At 38.0% G+C, this 24,221-nt stretch overlaps 1 protein-coding gene across 6 annotated transcripts in view; it reads right to left on the reverse strand.

Moving 5' to 3' along the window:
- The window catches only part of PHACTR4 (phosphatase and actin regulator 4), a 93,999-nt gene that overhangs the window by 64,833 nt on the left and 4,945 nt on the right, over positions 1 to 24,221 (reverse strand). For 5 of the 6 annotated variants that reach the window (XM_046660800.1, XM_046660796.1, XM_046660794.1 and 2 more), the window contains exon 2: positions 2,854 to 2,907. In XM_046660800.1, the coding sequence (XP_046516756.1) occupies positions 2,854 to 2,869 (16 nt within the window). In that variant the 5' untranslated portion in view covers positions 2,870 to 2,907. Of the gene's footprint in view, positions 1 to 269; positions 327 to 2,853; positions 2,908 to 24,221 lie in introns of those variants that run through there. The other variant, XM_046660791.1, reaches the window with a different exon arrangement.

Consider the following 24,221-nt stretch of genomic DNA (forward strand, 5'->3'; position numbering starts at 1 on the left):
TGATAAGACCACTGGTAGTATTAACAAATATGATTTTTAAATACTAGACAATGAAACGTGTAAACATCTGTCTATGTAGGAAAGGTCCTAAAGGCCTTATGTCTGTCCCACTAGAATTTGATGGGTAAAAATCTCTCACTTTTATTTTCAGGATGAAACAAATAATTTTTTTTCAACATATCTACATAACTGTTAGCTAACCTAATTGTAATAAAATCCTCACCCCATCTTATAGGAGTTCTATCTTCTTAGAAACAAACTCACCTTACATTTAGAATTCTTTTGTCAAATGACACGGAGCGGACCATAATTCAGTAAACCAAAGTCTTATCATATGTATGTTTTGTAAGCAATTAAGGAAAAAATCAGAAAAACATTTAAAAGAAAGAATGCAGGAGACAGAGAAGGACGCTAGTGGTTAAATATATAACTATGAATCATTTCCATTTTTCTCTAAAATCCATATTATGATATAAATGTTAATCAGGTTAAAAATTCCAAGATCTAAAGTATAAGAGGAAAAAATTCTCACTAGCACAGAACCTGAACTTTTTCTCATACTAGTGATAAAAAGCTCATTTCAATTTATGTTTCAATTGACTACTGGCCAACTATAACTTCCATAACAACTATTCCTTTGGTATTCTCTAGTAAATTGAAAATACATTTACATTTAAGTTAAATGTAATTAGTTTAATGATAAATTTAATCAGATTAAATTTAAAGACGCTTCAGTTAGGTGAGGCAAGGAAGTCGGTCAGAGAGAAAAAATGGGTTCCCAGTAAAAACCTTTGGAGTTGTCACATGTTACTCTAGTTTGTCATAGGAACATGTTCTTTAGGATTTGTCACCAGGCAACCAAAACCAACTCGATTTACCAAATTGTTCATAAATAATCTCCTCAAGAATTAACTTGGTAATGAAACCACAAGTTTATGAATAAAGTACTGACTGCCCCCTAGTGTTCAAACTAAAGATTTCACTGATGAACTGGATGTAAAGCACCTTTCAGGGAAAAAAAGCCAGGTCCTAAAGGTCGCTAAAATCAGAGGAGAAATTCGGATCTTGCAAGGTTTTCAACAGCAGTCTTCTCAAAGCGAGACAACAGCTATTAATCTGAGCTTTCTGGTTACTTGTACCAGTAGCCCCAAGAGCCTAACTTAGTCATCTATGATAACTGGGCATGAGTAGATTATAACCTTGGTGACATTTCTACTTCCTCAAGTTATGCTGGCATAAAACAAGATTCAGACTTCTCATTTGGTAAAGAATCACAAAATGCTTGAATTGAAATCTTCCTCCAGCACACTGAGGTTAAACAAGGAAAACTGTTTCTGGTTCCTTTTTTTGCTGAGGCATATTTTAAATGGTAAGTTACTTCCTAACTAGTCTTCCTAATCTATAATATAGTTTTGTTTTTTTAAATTGGCTATCCTAGACTGTATTTCATTTTGAACCTAGAGTCAATAGGAAAATAGGGTTCAATACACTGTAACCAACTTTTCTTCCTCTTTTTGCTTGAGGAAGGTCATTTCTGAGCTAACATCTGTACCAATCTTCCTCTATTTTGTATGTGGGATGCTGCCACAGCACGGCTTGATGAGAGGTGTGTAGGTGCACGCCCAGGATCTGAACCAGCAAACCCCGCGACGCCAAAGCAGAGCATGCGAACTTAACCACTACACCACCCAGTGGTCCCAGTGACCAACTTTTTAGTCAAAAAGGTAGACACTAATCTTCTGTGTCTCTCGATTTCTATTCCCTTAACCACGTTGTTAGATAAAATATGAGAGACAGGCAAACTTCGCTGGAAACAGTGTACGTCCCTGCTATGTTTACTTCTACGGTACCTTTCATTAGCCAAGTACTAATGAAGCACCACAAAACACAATTGTTTGGGAAATATTAGAAAAACTAAATTTCCAATCAAATAGAAGTATACAAAAATTGCTAAGCGTTCAAGATAGAGAATTTAAAATTTCTTATTTTAACTTGCCAAGTGATTCTCTGTTTTATTTGAAGTAATTAACATTCTAGAGGAGCAAGCAGGCGTCAAAGAGCGGTCTGGGACCACTGGGGATCCCTAAATAGCAAGGTTAGGGTTATTTTTTACAATAATACAAAGATGTTTTTTGCCTTATTACAGTCAATTTTCCAGCGATTACACGATATGTGATAACAACAGATTGAGTGCAGAGGGACATATACAAATCCAGCTGTCTTCTATTAAACCAGATACTAAAGAGATTTGCAAAAAACGTAAATGCCATTCTTCTAAATTTTTTTATTTAGGGATTTATTTTTCATTAAAAATGTTATTTATAGGGGCTGGCCCCGTGGCCGAGTGGTTAAGTTCGCGCGCTCCGCTGCAGGCGGCCCAGTGTTTCGTTGGTTCGAATCCTGGGCGCGGACATGGCACTGCTCATCAAACCACGCTGAGGCAGCGTCCCACATACCACAACTAGAAGGACCCACAACGAAGAATATACAACTATGTACCAGAGGGGCTTTGGGGAGAAAAAGGAAAAAATAAAATCTTTAAAAAAAAAAAAATGTTATTTATATAACATAACGGGTTTATTGTTATTTTTAAATGAATATTTTATAAAATTTCTCAGTTTTAATTTGTAATACAGTAAATATCAATAGATATAAGTCATACAAACAAAGCTCTTTGGGGCCCTCAATTATACTTAAGAGTATAAAGGGATTCTGAGAACAAAAAGTTTGAGAACCACTAACCTAGAGAGTGGCATACTGAACATGAAAAAAATTAATTTACCCTCAAAGCTTTAACGGAGGTGAGGATAAAACAAATTATCATTTACTAAGAAAAACGTAGGTGATACTCACCAAATGGATCTTCCATGCCACTATGAACCAGTTTAGGGAGGTGGGGTATAGTTTCTAAAAAGAGAAAAAGGTAAATGATATACTTAAAACATAAAATCCATCACCTTTTATGTTTTTTAAAAAATAAACCCAATTCAGTAACAGTGATTATACTTTAAACTGGAACATTATAGAAATGTACAACTTATTAAGTGAGAATATTGCCAACTGGGATTTATTTTAAGGGGGTTAAGATATAGAAATATAAATGTAATTTATAAATAGATAGTAATTTATAGTAATTTATAAATAAATAGAAAGTATAAATGTAATTTTTATTTCTTCTCCTATCTAATTTAAAAGACAATGCATAAAGCAATAATTATAAAACCATGTTAATAGGCTTACAATATATAAATACATATTTATATGAGAATAACAGCACCAACAAGGGGAGAAGGAATAGAGCCATACTGGAGAAAAGTCTTTGTACATGTACTACTGAAATTAAGTTGGTATTAATCTGAACTGGCTTGTTTTAAGGTAAAATGTGAATTGTAATCCCCAGGGCAACCACTAAAAAAACAGACTAGCTGACAAGTCAAATCAGTCGAGAGTCAACCTTCCAAGAAAAAGTATAAAAGGAATTAGAGAAAATAAGGAATTAACATGGGCTATGGTCATTAGAAGCCTAAATGCAATGTGTTCATTTGTGTAAACAAAGCTCCATGCCATCTCTCATGCTAACAGATCTGAGGTCAGCACTTTGTTTCACACACAAGTGGCACTGAATAAATGTCTGGCAAGTAAGTGAAATGGCAATAATCATTAACGAAGAATTGAAAACCTGAAAATGGTTAATAAAAATAACAGGATTTACTGGCAGATTGAGGCAAAATCAAGAGTACCTCAAATGTTAATCACATTATCAGTAGATAATCAGGGTGATGATCTTGGGTTAGCTGAGGAAAGTTTCAATTAAAACACTTCTGTCCTTAGGGAATCACAAACAGAAGGGTATCTTGCTTAAAGAATCCTCTGTAGTCTTTGCAGAAAAGGAGACTGCTTTGTGGCTCTACATAACTGAATGCCTGTACGGGACAGAAATACTCCCATGGCTTCCATGACCACCTATGTGCAGAAGATGTCCAAACCTACATTGAGTCCAAACCAAACATACATTGAGTCCAGATCCCTCTCAGAAGCCCAGGGTAGAAGCCAAAGTACGTTCACAAAATAGTGCCGTCTTGCAACAACATGGATGTGAACTGAGGGTATTATGCTAAGCAAGATAAGTCAGACAGAGAAAGACAAACACCGTATGATTTCATTCATGTTGAAGATAAACAAATGGATAAGGAGAACAGATTAGTGGTTACCACAGGGGAAGGGGGTGGGGAGGAAAGTGACAGGGGTAAAGGGGCACATATGAATGGTGACGGATAAAAACTAGACTACTGGTGGTGAACACGACACAGCCTATACAGAAACTGATATACAACAACGTACACTTGAAATTACATAATGTTATAAGCCAATATGACCTCAATAAAATAATTACACAATAATTTTAAAAAGCCAACGTACTTTCAACAGCTTACAAGGCCCTATGACCATGCTCACATACCCCCATTACATTCAGCTACTCTCCTTTGCCTTCCCTAACCTTCAGCAGGTCAGCCTCCTTGCCGTTCCTTGAAGCCGCCAGGCATTCTCAGGACCTTTGCTATTTACTCGCCTGGAATGCTCATCTTCCAGATATTCATTTCTCACTTTCTCCAGTCTTTGCTCAAATGTTGTCTTTTCAGTGAAGACTTCTTTCATCACCCTACTTTAAACTGCTATCACCAGCACCACCCCATCCCACCCCTGCTTTAGCTCTTTTCCCAGCTTTATATTTCAAACAACACTTATCTTCTACCATACTACACAAATTTACTTTTTAAATTGGGTTTATCATCTTCTCTTACTAGAATATAAACTCTTTCAGGACAAGCATTTTGCCTATTTTTGCTCACTGCTATATCTCCAATATCTAGACTGGTGCCTGGAAAATAGCAAGTGCTCGGTAACAAATATTTTTTGAATGAATGAGCTCTAAGTTCACATGTCCAACTCACTAAACATCTCCGCTTAGATAGCCAAAACCTCCATTCAACACGCACACAACGATTCATTATCCACCTCCCCTTCATCCTTATTCCTTCCTCTTCCTGCAATTTCCTAGCTTACCACCATCCACCTAGTTGTCAAACCATAAATTTCATCCTCCACATCATATGAGTTATGTACAAAACATATCTCACATCTGTCTCTTCATCTTCGTTGCCTAAAGACACAACAGAATCCAAAATATTCTACTGCCTCTGGACTTATTTCCCTCTAATCTATGTACCATGGCCCCGTAACTGTTCAGTGTTCCCTAAACTGCGGTCTATGGGACTCTTAAGTCTTTGTTCTCCTCCTCCTTCAACTGAAGTAGTCTCTTGCAGGAACATCCTCTTCTTCTTGACCTCTGAATGTGGTAAAGCCCCAGGACGTGGCCCTTGAATCTTGTCTCTTCACTCTTTGCATTCCCTCCCTCCCTCTAACATCACAGGCATCTTGGCTGGGACAATTCTTTATTGAGTATGTCCTGTACACTGCAGGACATTTAGCAACCCTCACTTAGTATGCCTCACCTCAGCCCATTAAATGCCGCAGCCTCCCCAGTTATTATGACATCCAAAATCAGCCCCTTACGTCTCTAAAGCCTCCTAGAGAAGCAGTAAATATGAACCCTAACTAGCCATCTCATCCAGTTCGATAGCTATAAATACCATGTATACACTGATGACTCTCAAATTTTTATTTCCAGACTGAATCTCTCCCTTGAACTTCAGACTGGTATATCCACAGTCTACACAATACCTTTACTTGAATCTAGTAAGTTTCTCAAACATACTATGTTTTAAAAAACAAACTCTTGATTCCCTCCTCCAACCTGTTCCTCTCCCAGCCTTCTCTATTTAATAATTAGGGCAATAGTGTGCCCGCCCCATGGCTGAATGGCTAGGTTCATGCACACTGCTTCAGTGGCCAGGGGTTCACTGGTTCGGATCTTGGGAGCAAACCCACATACTGCGCATCAAGCCATGATGTGGCAGCATCCCACATAAAAGAACTAGAATGATTTACAACTAAGATATACAACTATTTACTGGGGCTTTGGGGAGAAAAAAAAAGAGGAAGATTGGCAACAGATGTTAGATCAGGCCAATCATCCTCACTAAAAAGCAAAAAAAAAAAAAAATTGAGGGCAATAGGTGTAGCAAACTTAACAAAAAGAGCTAATGTATGTTAGTTGCTATTTTGCATCATCATCACTTCAGTAAAATAGCATCTTAAGTTTTCCAGTTGCTTAGGACAAAAACCTTGGTGTCATCCCTGACTCCTCTTTCTCTCACACCCACATCTAAATTATTACCAAACTTTATTGCCTCTGCCTCCCAAATATATCCATAATCTAACCACTTCTCCCCACCCTACCACTACATCTGGCCTAGACTCGCACAATCGACTTCCTAATTGGCCTCCCTTTTCCACTCAGGCTCCTGAGTGTTATCCTCAGAGCGGCCTGAGCGATCCTTCTAAAAAGTAAAGCAGATTGTGTCTCCCTATTACATCTGAAATTAATTCCAAATTTCTTACCACAGGCTATGAGATCCTACAGGATCTGGCCCTGTCTCCATACTAACTTTCTTTCCTACCACTCTTGCTCTTGCTCACTCTGTGCCTGCCACACTGACCCTACTGCTGTTCCTGTAACTCAACAAGCCCATTTTTATACCAGGGCTTTGCAGTTGCTATTCAGTCAGGCTGCAATGCTCTTTTCCCAAAAACTGCATGATGTGCTCCTTCATTTCAGATGACAGCTGAAATGTGATTCTGTCAGAGAAGCCTTTCCCTGACTACCCTGTCTAAAACGGCACACTCCATTCCATCACATTCTATCCCTTTACTCTATTTTTATTTTTAACTTATCACCACTTATAACTTATTACCTATATCTATAGATATATTTATCTAATTTTATATTCTTTCCCAATGTCAAAAGTATCATTAGAGTAGTGATTTTGTCTGTTTTGTTCAACACTGTATCCCTGTGCTCAAAAAATACTTAATGAATAAATGAACACTAGCACTAAATTGTACGACTCTGCCAGGACCAACTAGAAATGAACAGAGGAGCTGGCCCCATGGCTGAGTGGTTAAGTTCGTGTGCTCCACTTGGGTGGCCGAGGGTTTCACTGGTTCAGATCCTGGGCACAGACACGGCACCGCTCATCAAGCCATGCTGAGGCAGTGTCCCACATAGCACAACCAGAGGCGCTCACAACTAGAACACACAACTATGTAGAGGGGGGCTTTGAGGAGAAGAAGAAGAAAAAAAGGAAGATTAGCAACAGATGTAAGCTCAGGTGCCAATCTTTAAAGAAAAAAAATGATGGTTATTCAAAGAAAAGAAAAGAAATGAATAGAAATGGACTTAGGTAAGTATCCATGATGCATCTGAGCTAAGAGAAAACCATATGACCTCAAAGGACTAAAAGTCCCTGGGCAATGTGAATATTGCAAAGTGGTGGAAGAAATAAATCATCTCATATCACTTCATAGTAGAGAAGCGCTAAGCTCAAAAGGAATTACACACGGCAGAAATTTCATTTCAACACAAAATTATCCATCCTATTAGGTTAACAGTAATAATCTTAATAGCTTTTACTCATCGTATTTAAATTGGAAACTTTCTTAGTTTTATAGTCAAAAGCTGCAAGTTGATACCTACTTTTACGTTTGTAATATTAATTTAACAATGAAAAAATTTTAAGTCAATATTAGGGATTAACAATAAAACATTTCCTTGTAAAAGCATTACTTGAGTTTAGGAACTGTCCTAGAACAAAAAGCTTATCACAACATTGCCCTGCTTTATAACCTTTCATTGCCAAGATAAAGTCCAAACTCCCTAACTTGACTGACATGATCCTGTGTGACCTAGCCTGTTCACTTTCCTGATCTCAGCCCCTCCTGTTCCTTTCCTTTGCCTAGTATATTTTACCCAAACCAAACTATGTTCCATTTCCTGAATAAATCATACTCCCTCTCACCTGAAGCTTTGCACACACGGTTCCCTCTACCTTAAAAACTCTTTCTCTTATCTCTTTATATAGCTAGTTTTAATACATCCTTCTGGTCTCAAGCTTACCTAATACATCCTCCAGGATATCTCCTATAATAGTCAGAGTTCTTCAGAGAAACAACCAGTAGGATAGATGCAAATATACCTACATGGATATATGTATATAAAAAGACTGGGGCCGGCCTGGTGGCGCAGCGGTTAAGTTCGCACGTTCTGCTTTGGCGGCCCGGGGTTCGCCGGTTCGGATCCCGGGTGCGGACATGGCACTGCGTGGCACACCATGATGTGGCAGGCAACCCGCATATAAAGTAGAGGAAGATGGGCACGGATGTTAGCTCAGGGCCAGCCTTCCTCAGCAAAAAGAGGAGGATTGGCAGTAGTTAGCTCAGGGCTAATCTTCCTCAAAAAAAACCAAAAACAACAACTTATTTCAAGGAATTGGCTTATGTGATTGTGCGGACAGGCAGATCAGAAACCTGAAGGGCAGGCCACCAGCCTGGAAACTCTCAGGTAGGAACTAATATTGTGGTTTTCAGGCAGGGAAGACTTCTACCCCAGGGAAACCTCAGTTTTGCTTTTAAAGCCTTTAAACTGATTGGATGAGGCCCACTCAGATCATTAAAGATAATCTCCTTTACTTAAAAGTCAACTGACTGTAGAGGTTAACCACACTTACAAAATACCTTCACAGCAACACTCGGTATTTGACTGAATAACTGGGTACCATAGCAGAGCCAATCTGACACATTAAACTAACCATCATACCTTTACTGTACAAATAAATACAATCACTAGGCAGATCCCTTGAAGCTGCACCAAAGATCTATAATTTGTGGTTAATGCCACGGAGTCGACTCTGACTCCAGGCACCCTGTGTACAGCAGAGCTGAACTCTGCACAGTCTTTTGCGTTATCCTCTCACCTTCTGGCGCTATGCTCCATTGCTATTCATAGGGTTTTCACAGCCAATTTTTTCAGAAGTGGGTGGCCAGGTCCTTCTTCCTAGTCTGTCTTAGTCTGCAAGCTCCAGTGAAACCTGTCCCCTGCTGGTATTTGAAATCCTGATGGCATAGCTTTCAGTATCTCAGCAACATGCAGACACCCCAGTATGACAACGAACAGATGGGTGGTGTGGTTCCCTGACATGGAAACGAACCTGGGCAGCAGTGGTGAGAGCACAGAATCTTAACCACTAGAACAGGGCTAGCTTAATGCTGCACCAAAGAGCTATAAAGCGGCACCTAAAAAGAATCCCTTTTGAAGCAAAAGTTTTATCATCCCAGCAAATGCAAAAATAAATTCTATGTTTCTAATTAGAAGAAAATGGCAACCTTTCTAACTCTCATACTCCTTGTATGCCCAGTAAAGTCAAACACTATAAAGTCGGAAATGCTTCTCAAATCTATCCCTTCCTATCCAGACCCCCAGCCATTCTGCCTTCATCCAGACCCTTACCGCATCTCATCATTTGGAGCCCTTGCTACTAACGTGATAACGGCTAACCCTTATTTAGTGCTTACTACACAACAGGTACTGTTTTTAATATAACTCATTTGATCTTTTAAAAAATAATTTCATGAAGCAGGTACTATTCTTATCCTCATTCACGGACAAGGTATCTGAAGCAGAGGGATAGTAAATAATTCGACCACTATACTCACATTACCTCTATCCCGGAGCCACTGCAATCTGCCTCACACGGGCTTGGATTATACAACAGAATGATGCAGATCACGAATGGAACATTGTGCTTGGCTTATCGTGCATCTGATAAATGTTTACTGAATCAATGATACACACTTACTTCTTCACCCCTTGAGAGCAAGAACTGAACTAAAGAAACAAACAGCTTCACATTCACAGTTTCATTAGTGTTGTTAGTTCCAAGACATGATAAAGACATTTGTTAAAAAACTTAAAACGTGTCACTATTTTGTGCAGATGCAAATACTGCAGAGAACCCTGAGAGAACAGGGCAGATTCTATTACTTTTAATATCATAAATGAAACTTGACATAAAACAAGGGCCTTTGGGGATTGTCTGAGGAAGTTATCTAACCACATCCGTCTAAGCCAGACAAGGTATCTGTTTCAGTAACTCCTGACTTTTTAACTTCTGATCCCAACATCAGAGTCTCACCTACTCCTTTGCTCTTACTGATGGTGTTCTCTCCATGTGTTTCTATTAAATCTACCTGAAGCCACAGATATCCTTTACCAATCTGAAGAGGACCTTGTATTTATCACTTCTGAAACACTTTGCATTTAAAACTCCTGATATGAATAAATAAAGGCTAAATACTATACAACAGTAAAAATGAACTACAGACACCCACATTAACATGGATGAACACACCAATACAACGTTGAGTAAATTATGTAGAATTCATGTAGCATGAGATCATTTATATCAAGTTTGAAACATGCAAAACAACATACAGTGTTCAGGGATACATACATATGTAAAAAAAGTAGAAAGACATACACTTGAATGATAAACATCAATTTTAGGAGTGTGATTTAATCTGGTCAGGGGAAAGGAAATGCAATCATCGACGAGAACAGGCAGCTTCAACTCTACTGGTAATGTTTTTAGTCTTACTCTGAGTGCTTGGAACACAAGTTACTTGTTTCAGTACTGTTTTTTGTTTAGATCTTAGAAATTTAATAAAAGAGTACATCTAGGGCTGGCCAGGTGGTGCAGTGGTCAGGTGCACACAGTCCGCTTCGGTGGCCCAGGGTTCGCCTGGGTGCAGACAGGGCACTGCTTGGCAAGCCATGCTGTGGCAGGCATCCTACATGTAAAGTGGAGGAAGATGGGTGAGGATGTTGGCTCAGGGCCAGTCTTCCTCAGCCAAAAAAAAAAAAAAAAAAGAGGAGGCGGACTGGTAGCAGTTAGCGCAGGGCTAATCTTCCTCAAAAAAAGTTAAAAAAAAAGAGATCTAAAACGTGTGTATAGTCTAAAAAATAAAAATTAAATCAAAATTCATTAAATAAAAATTGTTTAACTTAGTCAAAATTTCCAATCTTTTCCTTTGAAGTCTAGCTTTTTCTGTTTCAAAAACTCTTTACAAAACCTGAGATAAGACAGATATTTTCTTCTAAAGATTTTAAAGTTTTTCCTTTCACATTTAGGTCATTAATGCAACTGGAATTGACTTTTGTGTATTAGATAGTGATCTTTTTTTTTTGATGAAAATTAGCCCTGAGCTAACACCCACCGCCAATCCTCCTCTTTTTTTGCTGAGGAAGACTGGCCCTGAGCTACCATCCATGCCCATCTTCCTCTATTTTATATGTGGGATGCCTACCACAGCATGGCTTGACAAGCAGTGTGTAGGTCTGCACCCGGGATCCGAACTAGCGAACTCCAGGCCAAAGCGGAATGTGTGAACTTAATTGCTGTGCCACCGGATTGGCCTCTCCATTTTTTTCTTATGGCTAACAAATGATTCCAGTCCATTACTGAATAATTTATCCTTTCTCCACTGACATATAATGCCAACTTTGTCACGTATCCAAGTTTTCCCATATTCACAGGTCTCTTTCCCAGAGCTCTATACTATTCTACAGGTCTATTTCTCAATCCTGGGGCCAAAACCACTGTCTAATAATTACAATTTTACAGTAAGTCTTATCAGGTAGGACAAGTTTTCCCATCTTGTCTTCAGAAGTGTCTTGGCTGCTTCATATACCTTTCAGAATCAACTTGTCAAGTTCCACGAAAACAACGTTGGAATTTTGATTAGAATTACATTCACTCTGAAACTCAAACCTGCAGAGAACCGCCATCTTTATGATGCTGAGTCTTGCCGCCACGAAGACCGCGTGGCTGTCTGTTTAGGTGGTCCTTACTACTTCTCTACTTAGACCATCTTGGTCTTTCAAATAGAGTTTTTGGGGAAAACCTGATCTAACGTATTTTTATTGTAATTAAGAGATATTTGTATTCATTTCTACCATCTTATTTTCCATTTTTTATTTCTTCCACTTTTCAGTTTTTTTCTTTTTTGCCTTGTTAGACATTTTTTTCTCATTCCTTCTTCTACTGATTTCTATTTACCTTATTTTTATTCTTTCTATCCTTTTATTTTTACTCTTGAAAGCTAACGTGAATATTTTACCTAAAGTCTAAAGTTAATCCCTTTACTCTCTTTAATTATACAAGAACTCCTGGAATGCTTTTATTTCAAACCCCTTCCCTATTTATACTTGTTTGAGTACTTTCCATTTTTACATCTGCAAATAAGACATTGCCTTATTAAGTCGATCCTTTGGAAGATTTTCCCCAACGTACACTACGTATGTTCTTTGAGCATCATTCCTCTTTGTATCTCAGATCTTGTTTCCAAGAAGCATTTTCCTTCTTCCTGAAATACATCCTTTAGAAGTTCTTCTGGTGAGGTTCTGTGGGAATATATTCTCTGTTTCTTTGTTTGAAATTTTCTTTCTTTTAGACTTATTTTTGAAAGGTGGTTTTACTGGGTATACAATTCTAGGTTCGCAGGTACTTTCTTTTAGCATTTTGAAAATATTGTTCCAGTGTCTTGTTGCTTCCAGTACTGACTTAACTGGAACACCAAACAGTCTCTCAAAAAGTATATATCCAGGGCTGGCCCCATGGCCAAGCGGTTAAGCTCACACGCTCTGCTTCAGTGGCCCAGGGTTTTGCTGGTTCGGATCCTGGGCACGGACATGGCACTGCTCCTCAGGCCATGTTGAGGCAGCATCCCACGTGCCACAACTAGAAGGACCCACAACCATAGATATACAACTATGTACCAGGGGGCTTTGGGGAAAAAAACGAAAAATAAAATCTTTAAAAAAAAAAAAAGTATATATCCTGCCAGGAGAAATTATGTACTCTTGGTACCCATTACAAGACTTTATTCCCGATAATCTGTTGTTCAAAGAAAAAAAAGGAAATAAAGAGAAGCAGTACAGTCTAACAACCTGGAAAAAGCATTTTAAAGTCAAACTGAAGTGGCTCTCAGACCTTGAATAAGTGACTTGCCTGCTCTTTAATCTTCAAAACAAACATAAGGTAGGTATTATTATCCACATCTTATGATGAATTTAGGGTATATGAGAGGTTAAGTAGCCTATCCAAGGTCAATCACCTAATAAATAGTGGAACCAGGATTTCTTAATCCAGGCAGCCTGACTTCTGAGTTTGCATTTAAACCACAATACTATGTTGCCTGATACTAAATCGAGGAATTTTAACTGCTTTAAGATTTGTAAGAGGTTCATCCCTCTGTTTAATCAAAGAACTAAGGAATTCCCTTGTTCAAGAGATTCACATGTTCTAAGCACTGATAATATAGGTTTCCTCTACCTAAAATTATAAGATAATTAGAATTATTTAAAGCAACAAAAAAAGTAGAGCCACTAGTCTAATATGTTCTTAGAAGATTCTCCACCAGCTAAATTGTCAAGTGGTTTTTAAGACCACACAAAAATTCACTTAGGAAATTACAAACAAATGGATGCTGACTGCAGGATATTTTTTTTAAAGTGGCAACCTGCTAGATGAAAGGGTACATCTCAGTTTGCAAAAACTAGAAAGTTGCTGCCACCATAAAAAGTGGCAGGACAAGGGCTGGCCCCGTGGCAATAGTTGTTAAGTCTGGTGCACTCCGCTTCAGCAGCCTGGGTTCACAGGTTCGGATCCTGGGTGCAGACCTACACCACTTGTGAAGCCATGCTGTGGCAGCAGCCCACATACAAAGTGGAGGAAGACTGGCACAGACATTAGCTCAGAGCGAATCTTCCTCATGAAAAAAAAAAAGGCAAGACAAGAAAGGAGAAAAGGCAGTCAAGACACCACCCCTCTTTCCACTAATTCTTGTACGCTCTGCAGCCTATTCCCAATACTGCTCCATGCTCCACCACCACCACTTCCAAATTCTTCTAACAAATCCCTCCAAAATTCCCTTCTGGCTCTGTAAATTCAGAAAACAGAAAGGAAATATATTGGTGATTTTCTTATTCCATGAAAGCACTAATTACAAATGAAACCAGCCAAACAACAAATCAGCTAAGTTACCTATCAAATGCTAAAAGTCTTGTTTTGCATAAAAATTGCTTTTTTTCCCCCCTGCTTCTTCTCCCCAAATCCCCCCAGTACCTAGTTGTATATTTCAGTTGTGGGTCTCCTCCTAGCTGTGGCATGTGGGACGCCGCCTCAGCATGGCCTACTGAGCGATGCCATGTCCACACCCAGGATTCGAACCCGCAAAACCCTGGGCCACTGAAGCAGGGTGCGCAAACTTAACCACTAGGCCATGGGGCCGGCCCCTAAAAAAATTGCTTTTAACTAGACATCAGACATTCATCAATAAAAGGATGTGCTGGGCCACACAACATAAACAAAAGTGGATTGACAAAGCACAACTGACTATAATGTTTCTACTTCCTAACCAAAAGCATCTGTTTGTCTGTTTTTTTAATATCAAGTAGATAAGTAGATTTAAAAATAAAATTTTAGAGGCATATGAAACATTTGCCAGTCTGGTTCATATTTAACTGGTAGCTCTGACAATGTCCATAAAATCTACGGCAAACAATAAGGAAAATCACTTCAGTTTTATTTTATATGTACAATACTAAAAGCCCTGGTCTACAGCTTACCTAACACACATTTAATGTTGCTGATGGCAGCCATAGTCCTGGTGGTATTAATATTAGTGTATGAGAAGTGTGAAACGTATCTATCCCCTTCCCAGCTTTAGCAAAATCCTTCAGATGTATCAGTTCCTCAACTTTAATAACAGTGGTTAGATCAATCCAGTGAAAGAAATGCCGAAGCATACACTACAGGCTAGTAACTTCTGATATGAAAAGCAAAAAGGGTTCTTTTGTCTCGACCATCCTAGTAATAGCCTTCATTTTTTGTTTCACTTTGAGTGAAATACAGATGTAAATGAATCTACCAAGATGTAAACCATCAAGAATGAAAAGATTATCCATCTGCCTTTTATATTCCTTTCTATGCTCCTTCTATAACACTGGACCTGTGTTCTTCAAAGTAACCTTCTCTCCTGAGAAAACTCAACAAGTGAATATATTTACTCAGGCAAAAACTAAAGAACAAAAAATTTACCAGTAGATGATTAAGAGAACTCAGATTATCTTTCATCGGACAAATCAACACAAGTTAGTTTCAAATATCAATCACTCACAGAAAACTGGTTAGTCATTTTGGTCACAAAAGATAATCTTGCAGAATAATTCAATCTCCTTATCCTTGTGGCTTCAAGTGGGATTAATAATATCCACCCTCAAAGAGTTCTGAGAATGTCATGAAATAATATGTTAAAAAATAATATAGTAAAAAACGGGCTGTGCCTGCACATATTTAATAACCGTTCAGCTAAGCAAGTAGTTATTAACAGCCAATTACATGTCAAACACCATGTTAGGTGGCACACAAAGATGAGTAAGTTTACGGTCTTCACCCTTAAGAAGCAATACTTGTAGAGAAGAGAGGATCATGTTAATGAATAGGCATTAATACAATATGATATGTGCAATAATGGCAACACAGGTATCAAAGGGAAGGGTTCTCCTTTCCTTTTTAACCACATGAGAAGTTGGGCTGGACTTCTAGGTAATGCTAAAACTCACCCAACTCCTTCTTGATTTTAGCTCCGAAACAAAACTCAAAGTGGATATTGGCCCTTTCATGATTCTAAGCTTGATCAAAATACATATTGTCTAAAAACATTATCAAGATAATGAGACCTATTACATTGGCAAAGAGGGGACAATTAAAGTATTATTTCGTGGCCAGCCCGGTGGCACAGTGGTTAAGTTTGCACACTCTGCTTCGGATCCCCGGCACATACCTAGCACTGCTTGTCCAGCTACGCTGTGGCAGCATCCCATATAAAGTAGAGGAAGATTGGCACAGATGTTAGCTCAGCAACCATCTTCCTCAAGCAAAAAGAGGAAGACTGACAACAGATGTTAGCTCAGGAGCAATCTTCCTCATCAAAAAGAAGAATTACTTCCATTTACTCCCTGGACTTAACTTAAAAACACATCATGACAGAAACAAACAAAATTAAGAAACAAAGAGTATATCTTCTGCTCTTCTAGAGTGACCTCCAATTGTTCAGACAGATGCTACTAGCTTAATGTAAGGAGTGAACACTGTAATCTACATGTATCTTTATTATCTGTCACTAGGGAATCTACTCTTTTGACTGGAAATTGGAAAGCCTTAGAAAACCTCTACAGTTCCCTAAAATAACTTTTTTTGCTATTTATGAACTACTTTTGTTAATACTCTGCACAGAAATTTGGTAGCTACAAGCAATCAGTTCATTAAGAACTTGATTTGTTTTTGCCTTATCACAAAGAAAATAAAATTCAAAAAGATATATAATCATGCTCTCAGTAAAGATGGCGTTTTACAAATGTCTTTTAAAAGTCTGTTCGAAAAAGTTACACTTAAGAAAAGTTTACTTTCAGGCACAAATAATCAACAATCTAACATATTACTTAAGGGCAAAGACATAAAAACAGGACTAATGTCCCCTTTCAAGAAAAATTGTGACCTCCTCCTCCTAGTTAAACATGGTCCTGTTACCACTAACAGGCATGAATCAGCTCTTTAAAACAGAGGTGTGGCTCAGTGATAAGCAAAAGGACTCAAGAAACATCATTAGTGAGTTATAAAGGACATTACTTTCAGTGAAAATACTTAGAGAACTTAGCAACGGCAATTCACAATCACAGAGCACGACAAAATCTACACTGAGAAAAATGGAGCACTGTTTCTTTCTGGCATTATATACATCACATTTTGAGAGAAAAACCCCCAAACAAAACATACTTTTTTTTTTTTGAGGAAGATTAGCCCTGAGCTAACTGCTACCAATCCTCCTCTTTTTGCTGAGGAAGACTGGCCCTGAGCTAACATCCATGCCCATCTTCCTCTACTTTATATGTGGGACGCCTACCACAGCATGGCTTTTGCCAAGCGATGCCATGTCCGCATCTGGGATCCGAACCAGCAAACCCCAGGCCGCTGAAGAGCAACATGCACACTTGACCGCTGTACCACCAGGCTGGCCCCAAAACATACTTTTAAAAGCTACAGGATGCAGTGATATCACATATGAAATCTTTTTTAAAAAAATTTTGGCAACAAACATTAACTATGTTTGAGCTGAGAATAGCTGAGAGTCTTTTTTATAAAATCTCCAAATATAATTCTATTCCAAAATTTAAAATGTAAAGAAATGAAATTCATATTTGTTGTCAACTTGACCTTTTACAATAATTATGTGATGAAGACACACGAACTGATAAATGGGAATGATAACAGGGAATTCACTGAAGAAATAGAAATGGCTAATAAACAAGAAAATATGTTCAATCTGATTACTAATAAGGAAAATGCCAAAGTAAAACAAGTTTTGTTTTGACTTTTCTTGCCTATTAGAACGGCCAGAAATTTGAAGATTTAAAATATCTAGTATGGAGGGAGAGGCAGGGTAAAAGGAGAGATATTGATCAAAGGTTATAAGATGAATAAGTTCTAGAGACCTGATGCACAGCACAGTGACTATAGTTAATAACAACGTATTACATACTTGAAATTTGCTAAGAGTAGACCTCAAGTGATCTCACCATACACACACACACAAATGGTAACTGTGAGGTGATGGATATGTTCATCAGCTTGATTGTGGTAATCATTTCACAATGTACACATACATCAAAACATCACATTGTACAACTTAAATACATACAATTTTTATTTGTTAAGCATATCTCAATAAAGCTGGGAAAAAAATATCCAGTATTGGTGGTATTCAATAGATGAATAAATGATGCTAATGCACGGAAAAGTACACTCTCATGAAGTGAGTCCAAAGGTAATTTGGTAGACCTTTTTGGAGGGCATTTTCGCAGTACGAATCAAATGGAAAATCTGTAAGCCTTCAACCCAGCAATTCCACTTCTAAACTAGATCTACTCGCAAAGATATTGTGGGAGTATTATTTATAATGACAAAAATTGGACATACCTGAAATGTCTGTCAATAGGAAAATGGTTAAATATGAAACCTTCATACACAGAATACTATGCAGACATTAAAAAGAATGAAGGATATCTACTTTGTTCTGATGAAAACTATATACTCAACCTAGTGTCAAATAAAAAATGAAACAAGTTGCATAACAAAAGGTAGGAATAGAAGGATACTAACCAAAATTGTTAATCAGTGGTAACTCTGTGGAAGTCTGGAAGGGACAGGAGTGGGAATAAGAGAGAGTACGGTGACAGAAAGGACTTTAGGTTTTTATTATTTCTATGCTACCTGAATTTCTTACTGTACATTTCCTTTACAGTTAAAAACTATTTTCAATAATTGCAGATCAGAATTAATTATCATATTTCTCTCCTGGAACACTTGAAACTAAAGTTGGACTTCAGGTAAGAAAAGTTTCTTTTTAGTAGATGGAAATTTGGTTACAAATATTTACATGATGTTAGAAATCCAGTAAAAATGATCAGTGGAAAGACTGACTTAGACTTTGAAAAAAAACAGTTTCATGTACGCCTAGATCATACTGATAGCAAGCATAAAGATTTCTTCATGAAATGATACTTAGGTTCATTCTTTACAGGAATTTAATATGGCATAATTGATGTTTGGGAGGTTAACCCTTTTGATCTCTTTTAGTTAAAAGAAGGAAGTTGCTCAAAAATTGCTCTTTAATATTTTCTTTTCTGTTGTGCCCTCCAAAACACTAGCACATACTAAAATACTTTATTTACCAAATCCTCTAAACCTTTTGTTATTAACTGCTTAACATAAGTGCCCTGAAGAGAGGCAAATGCTTGCTTTTCTACCTCATTAAAATGGTGCCTTTCCTCCGGAGAGTGAAGACACTTGAAGGGAGCTTCTGATTTTCTACAAAATAAAACAAATGTAAGCACAAAGAGGAGACAGTTTAAAAAACATAAAGAAATAAGCCAGACACAAAACGACAAATATTATATGACTGATTCCACTTATAGGAGGCACCTAGAAAGGCAAATTCACAGACAGAAAGCAGAACAGAGGTTACCAGAGGTTGAGAGGGGAGGGCAATGGGAGTTGTCATTTAGTGGGTACAGAGTTTCTGTTTGAGATGACAAAAAGGTTATGGAAATGGATAGTGATGATGGTTGTACAACGTTGTAAATGTACTTAATGTCACTGAATTGTACACTTAAAAAAGGTTAAAATGGTAAATATTACTACAATTAAAAAACAGTGTGCAATGTTTAATGCAGTTGCAAAGAAACAGACTGCTCATTCATCTCATGCCACAGTATGCAGAGATATATTCACTTAACAGAACGGTCCTCAGTGGTCTGTGGCTACAGCGGAAGGATGAAGCCCCTCTCCCAATTACACAAAGATGCTGTCCCAGAAGCCAGTTCTCTCTTACCTAATTGTATGTAAGCATGTAGAATACGTAAAAGACTGTGAGTAAAATTTCCAGTCTTACTGGCATCACCAATAGGTAACAGGTATTGTGTCATCTTTTAACACATCCAGGAAACATGCATCCATATCCTAAACTGTAATGCTCTCCCTCAAATGTAAATTCAGAGGAGAGAACAGGAAGCAAAGTTGGGCAAGTGCAAGTAAAGGGAACTCGAAAGTATTCTTCACACCTTAGGACTGGTTCTATTTGGTTCCTCCTTGGTATCTACTGGCAGTATTTTTAACAGGGATTTATCCATGACAGAGGGGAAGAAGAGGTGAGGCTATTCTCCCTTAGGAATCTTCTCCCTTTCTACTTGTCACTCACTGGAGGGGGCGGGGAATCGCTTCAGGGCTCCACTTTCTTACCTTGTTTAAAAAACAACCGACCCACCCAAGCTTTCCCAAAGGACAAACATTTCTCTAAGAACAGTATGCTGAGGTAAAGAAGAATGAAATACATCAACACTAGCATGAGAAAGATACTTTTCTTTTTTTAATATTCTTGATCCCTTATAGGGAGGATTTTTAAATTTTTTTTTTTGAGGAAGATTAGCCCTGAGCTAACTACTGCCAATCCTCCTCTTTTTGCTGAGGAAGACTGGCCCTGAGTTAACATCCATGCCCATCTTCCTCTACTTTATATGTGGGATGCCTACCACAGCATGGCTTTTTGCCAAGCGGTGCCATGTCTGCACCCAGGATCCGAACCGGCGAACCCTGGGCCGCCAAGAATTGGAACGTGCACACTTAACCGCTGTGCCACCGGGCCAGCCGTGGATTTTTAATTTCTAATGACCTAGGTGGATATCAGTATCTCAAGATGAATAAGAACACTTTAATATAGTGTCTTCCAAAGCTCAAAATGTCTTCACAAAACAATGGCCACTAGGAATACTGGGTAGCATTCTGAAAAAAATTAATTCAGAATAACATTTTTATCCCACATATCACAATTAATTTTTCCAAAAGTTAAAAAAAAATTATAGAAACAGAAGTTGAGAAATTAACAAAGTACTCCTCTTATGGAGAAATAATTTTCTAATGACGGAAGAAATACAAGAAATTACAGAGGAAACAGTGAATAGCTATGGCATGACATATGTAGGTTTCTGTACAAAACAAAATTAAAATAAAAATAAACACCACGGACTGGGGAAAATCTTTCAATAAACTTGAAAATAAATTAATATCCACAATAAAAGGCTTACAAAAGTATCTAAGATCACAGAGAGCTAAATAGATAATAAGCAAGAGACAAGAACAGAATTTGCAGTCATATGAAAAAATGTTTGACTTTCTTAATAATTAAAATGTTAAAACAATAATTATGTACCATTTATAACTATTAAACTGGAAATATATTTATTTTATCCTTTATTTTTTTATTGAAGTAACACTGGTTTATAGCATTATATAAGTTTCAGGTGTTCATCACTATATTTCAACTTCTGTAGAGACTATATCACGTTCACCACCGAAAGTCTAGCTGCCGTTCATCACCGTACAAATGTTCCCCTTTACCTCTTTTGCAACCCCCCCCCACCACCCTGCCTGGGTAACCACCAAGCTATTTTCTGTATCTATGTGTTTGTTGTTTGTTGGTGTTGTTTTAAATTCCTCGTATGAGTGAAATCATATGGTATTTGGCTTTCTCCATCTGACTTATTTCACTTAGCATAATACTCTCAAGGTCCATCCACATTGTCACAAACAGCAAGATCTCCTCTTTTTTTATGGTTGAGTAGTATTCCATTATATATATATATATATATATATAATATATATATATGTATACATACACACACACACACACGCCCCATATCTTCTTTATCCATTCATCCGTTGATGAGCACTTAGATTTAGACTGTTTCCGAGTTTTGGCTACTTGAATAATGTTGCAATGAACATAGGGGTGCACATATCTTTTCAAATTAGTGTTTTCAGGTTTTTGGATAAATAAACCAAAAGTGGAATAGCTGGATGATATAGTAGTTCTATTTTTAATTTTCTGAGAAATCTCCATGCTGTTTTCCATAGTGGCTGCACCAGTTTACATTCCTACCAGGAATGTACGAGGGTTCCCTTTTCTCCACATGCTCTCCAACACCTGTTACTTCCTTTCTTTTTAATAGCCATTCTGACAGGCATGAGGTGGTGTCTCATTGTGGTTTTGATTTGTTTGATTTGCATAGAAATATATTTATTTTAAAATATTAAAATCCATTATTAGTAAGATTGGTTGTGAATAAACAAGCACCGTAAACTGTTAGTAATGCTGCAAATTAGAACACTGATGTTGGCAAACAATTTGGTAATACCAATAAACACTATACAAATGTTCATACCTACTGATTCAGTAATCTCATTTTAAAAGAAAAAAGTTACACATACAAAAACCTATGTGGCAACATTATTTGTAATGGTTCGATCAAGTGAAACCAACAACACAGGAATTCTTAATTCAGTTTATTTTCACAAACAGGTACTGTGGTGGGGAGAAAGAATGAGGAGGTATACACACTGCAAGAGGGAAAGGTGCCCTGCAGAGAGGCGGACAAATGTCCGACCCTTGGGATCACTCAAGGTAAGGATGAATCATTAATCTTTTTTGTCAACTTTTGACACTGTATTTCCAACCAAAGTGCAAAGGGAGAGTAAGCTGCTGGGTAGGGAGAATCAAGTACCCTGGTTATCAACTCGATGGCATATGCAGGGCAAGGCAGGGTGAGAGAGTTCTCTGTAACAGATTAAATATCTTGAGTTCCATCAGAACCAGCCACCCATAAGGGAAATAAACCAAGCAACGCACTCAAGTTCTGTGAGACAATCATAAAATTGTTATCTAGGGGTCAGCCCCGTGGCCGAGTGGTTAAGTTTACGCGCTCCGCTTCGGCAGCCCAGGATTTCACCGGTTCAAATCCTGGGCGCAGACATGGCACTGCTCACCAGGCCATGCATCCCACATGCCACAACTACAAGGACCCACAACTACAAATACACAACTATGTACTGGGGGGCTTTGGAGAGAAAAAGGAAAAATAAGATCTTTAAAAAAAAAAATTATCTACCCTTACATAAAATACAGTCAACATCTACCTAAAAAATACTCCTAGGAATTTGGCTAACAAGTCCACCACATTTGAGAGAATAAATGTAGAGAATCTTTAACAATGAAGTTTTTTTAAGTCACAGATTTGATTCAAGATTAGATTTTATTTTTATTTTTTTAATTTTTTTTTGAGGAAGATTAGCCGTGAGCTAACATCTGCTGCCAATCCTCCTCTTTTTGCTGAGGAAGGCTGGCCCTGAGCTAACATCCATGTCCATCTTCCTCTACTTTATATGTGGGATGCCTACCACAGCATGGCGTGCCAAGTGGTGCCATGTCCGCACCCAGGATCTGAACTGGCAAACCCTGGGCCGCCAAAGCGGAACGTGCGAACTTAACCACTGTGCCACCGGGCAGGTCCCTAGATTTGATTTTAAATGTATACCTGAAAGAACACCTAGCAACACCATATACTACAAATAAATTTCTAAATTCAAAGCACTGACAGTTCACACCCTGAGAGGCTTCCCTTACCACTCAGTACTCCAGAATTGAAGGATCTATTTTAAACCAGTGCTCCCTCCCTCGTACAGCACTGATCACAGTACTACCCCCCTTTCCTTTGCCAGATATAACAGTATCTTTTCTCATATTTATTAAACATTATACAGTTTACAAAGACTTCTCACATACATTATCTCATCTGATACCTCTGAAGAAATGGTTACTACCTCTTTTTTATAAATGAAGAAACTAAAGTTTAACAAGGTTAGCTGACTTGGATAGTCACAGCTAGTAAGTGACAGAACTGGAACTAGAACCCAGGTCTTCAGACTCCAAAGGCAGTAAATGCACTACATTAAGCAAATATGTCAGAACTTTCAGATGGTCAAAACAAACAACTGGTGCTTTCAACATAAAAGAGAAGTTAAACTGAAAACCAAGCTTGAATCTGGAAGCTGTATAGTTTCAACCATCTCTTCCCTAAAAATCAAACAGCCACTAAACACACTTCCTCTCCTAAAACCCCTTGGAATGTTTTTGGTTATAAATCATAAAATCCTAGAATTTGAGAGATCAACTAATCCACACCCTTTGAGAGATGAGAAAATTGAAGCACAAGCTTTGTGACTTGCTCAGAGACAGTGGCACCAGCTCCTACCATTACAATATAGTGTGTCTCCCTCTAAGGCCCACGTCAACAGTATTCAAAAAATGTTATCTAACTGAGAATGTAGGAGATAGAATGGATGGACTATCGCATAATGTGTGTCTGACTCGGCCGGGGCCTAACTGCTGTTCAGCAGTCCTTTTGCTCATCTCTGGTTGGCTCCCTTACCTGTTCCATGACAGCTATTCCAAACTTTAACACTCTCTCGAGTGGGCTGGCCCACTCCATCCTTTTATCATTATGCAGATAACTTATCCGATTCCTTCAGAAAGGAAGATTTAAAAAAAGAGGTCGTCAGATATTAACAGACCCTCTAAGGCAGAAATTACGATCCTGAGCTTTGGAGTTGAAATATATTTGGGTCCCAGATCTCTTCCCTAATTTACATGGTGCCTTTGGGAAATTTAGTTAATCTCTCTGAGCTATAATTTCTTCAACTGTCAAATAAGAATGCTCATCCATTCTATACAATTTTTGTAAAGTGAAATCACAC

Source organism: Equus quagga, chromosome 5, assembly GCF_021613505.1.
Source record: "Equus quagga isolate Etosha38 chromosome 5, UCLA_HA_Equagga_1.0, whole genome shotgun sequence".
Classification (NCBI taxonomy): Eukaryota; Metazoa; Chordata; class Mammalia; order Perissodactyla; family Equidae; genus Equus; species Equus quagga.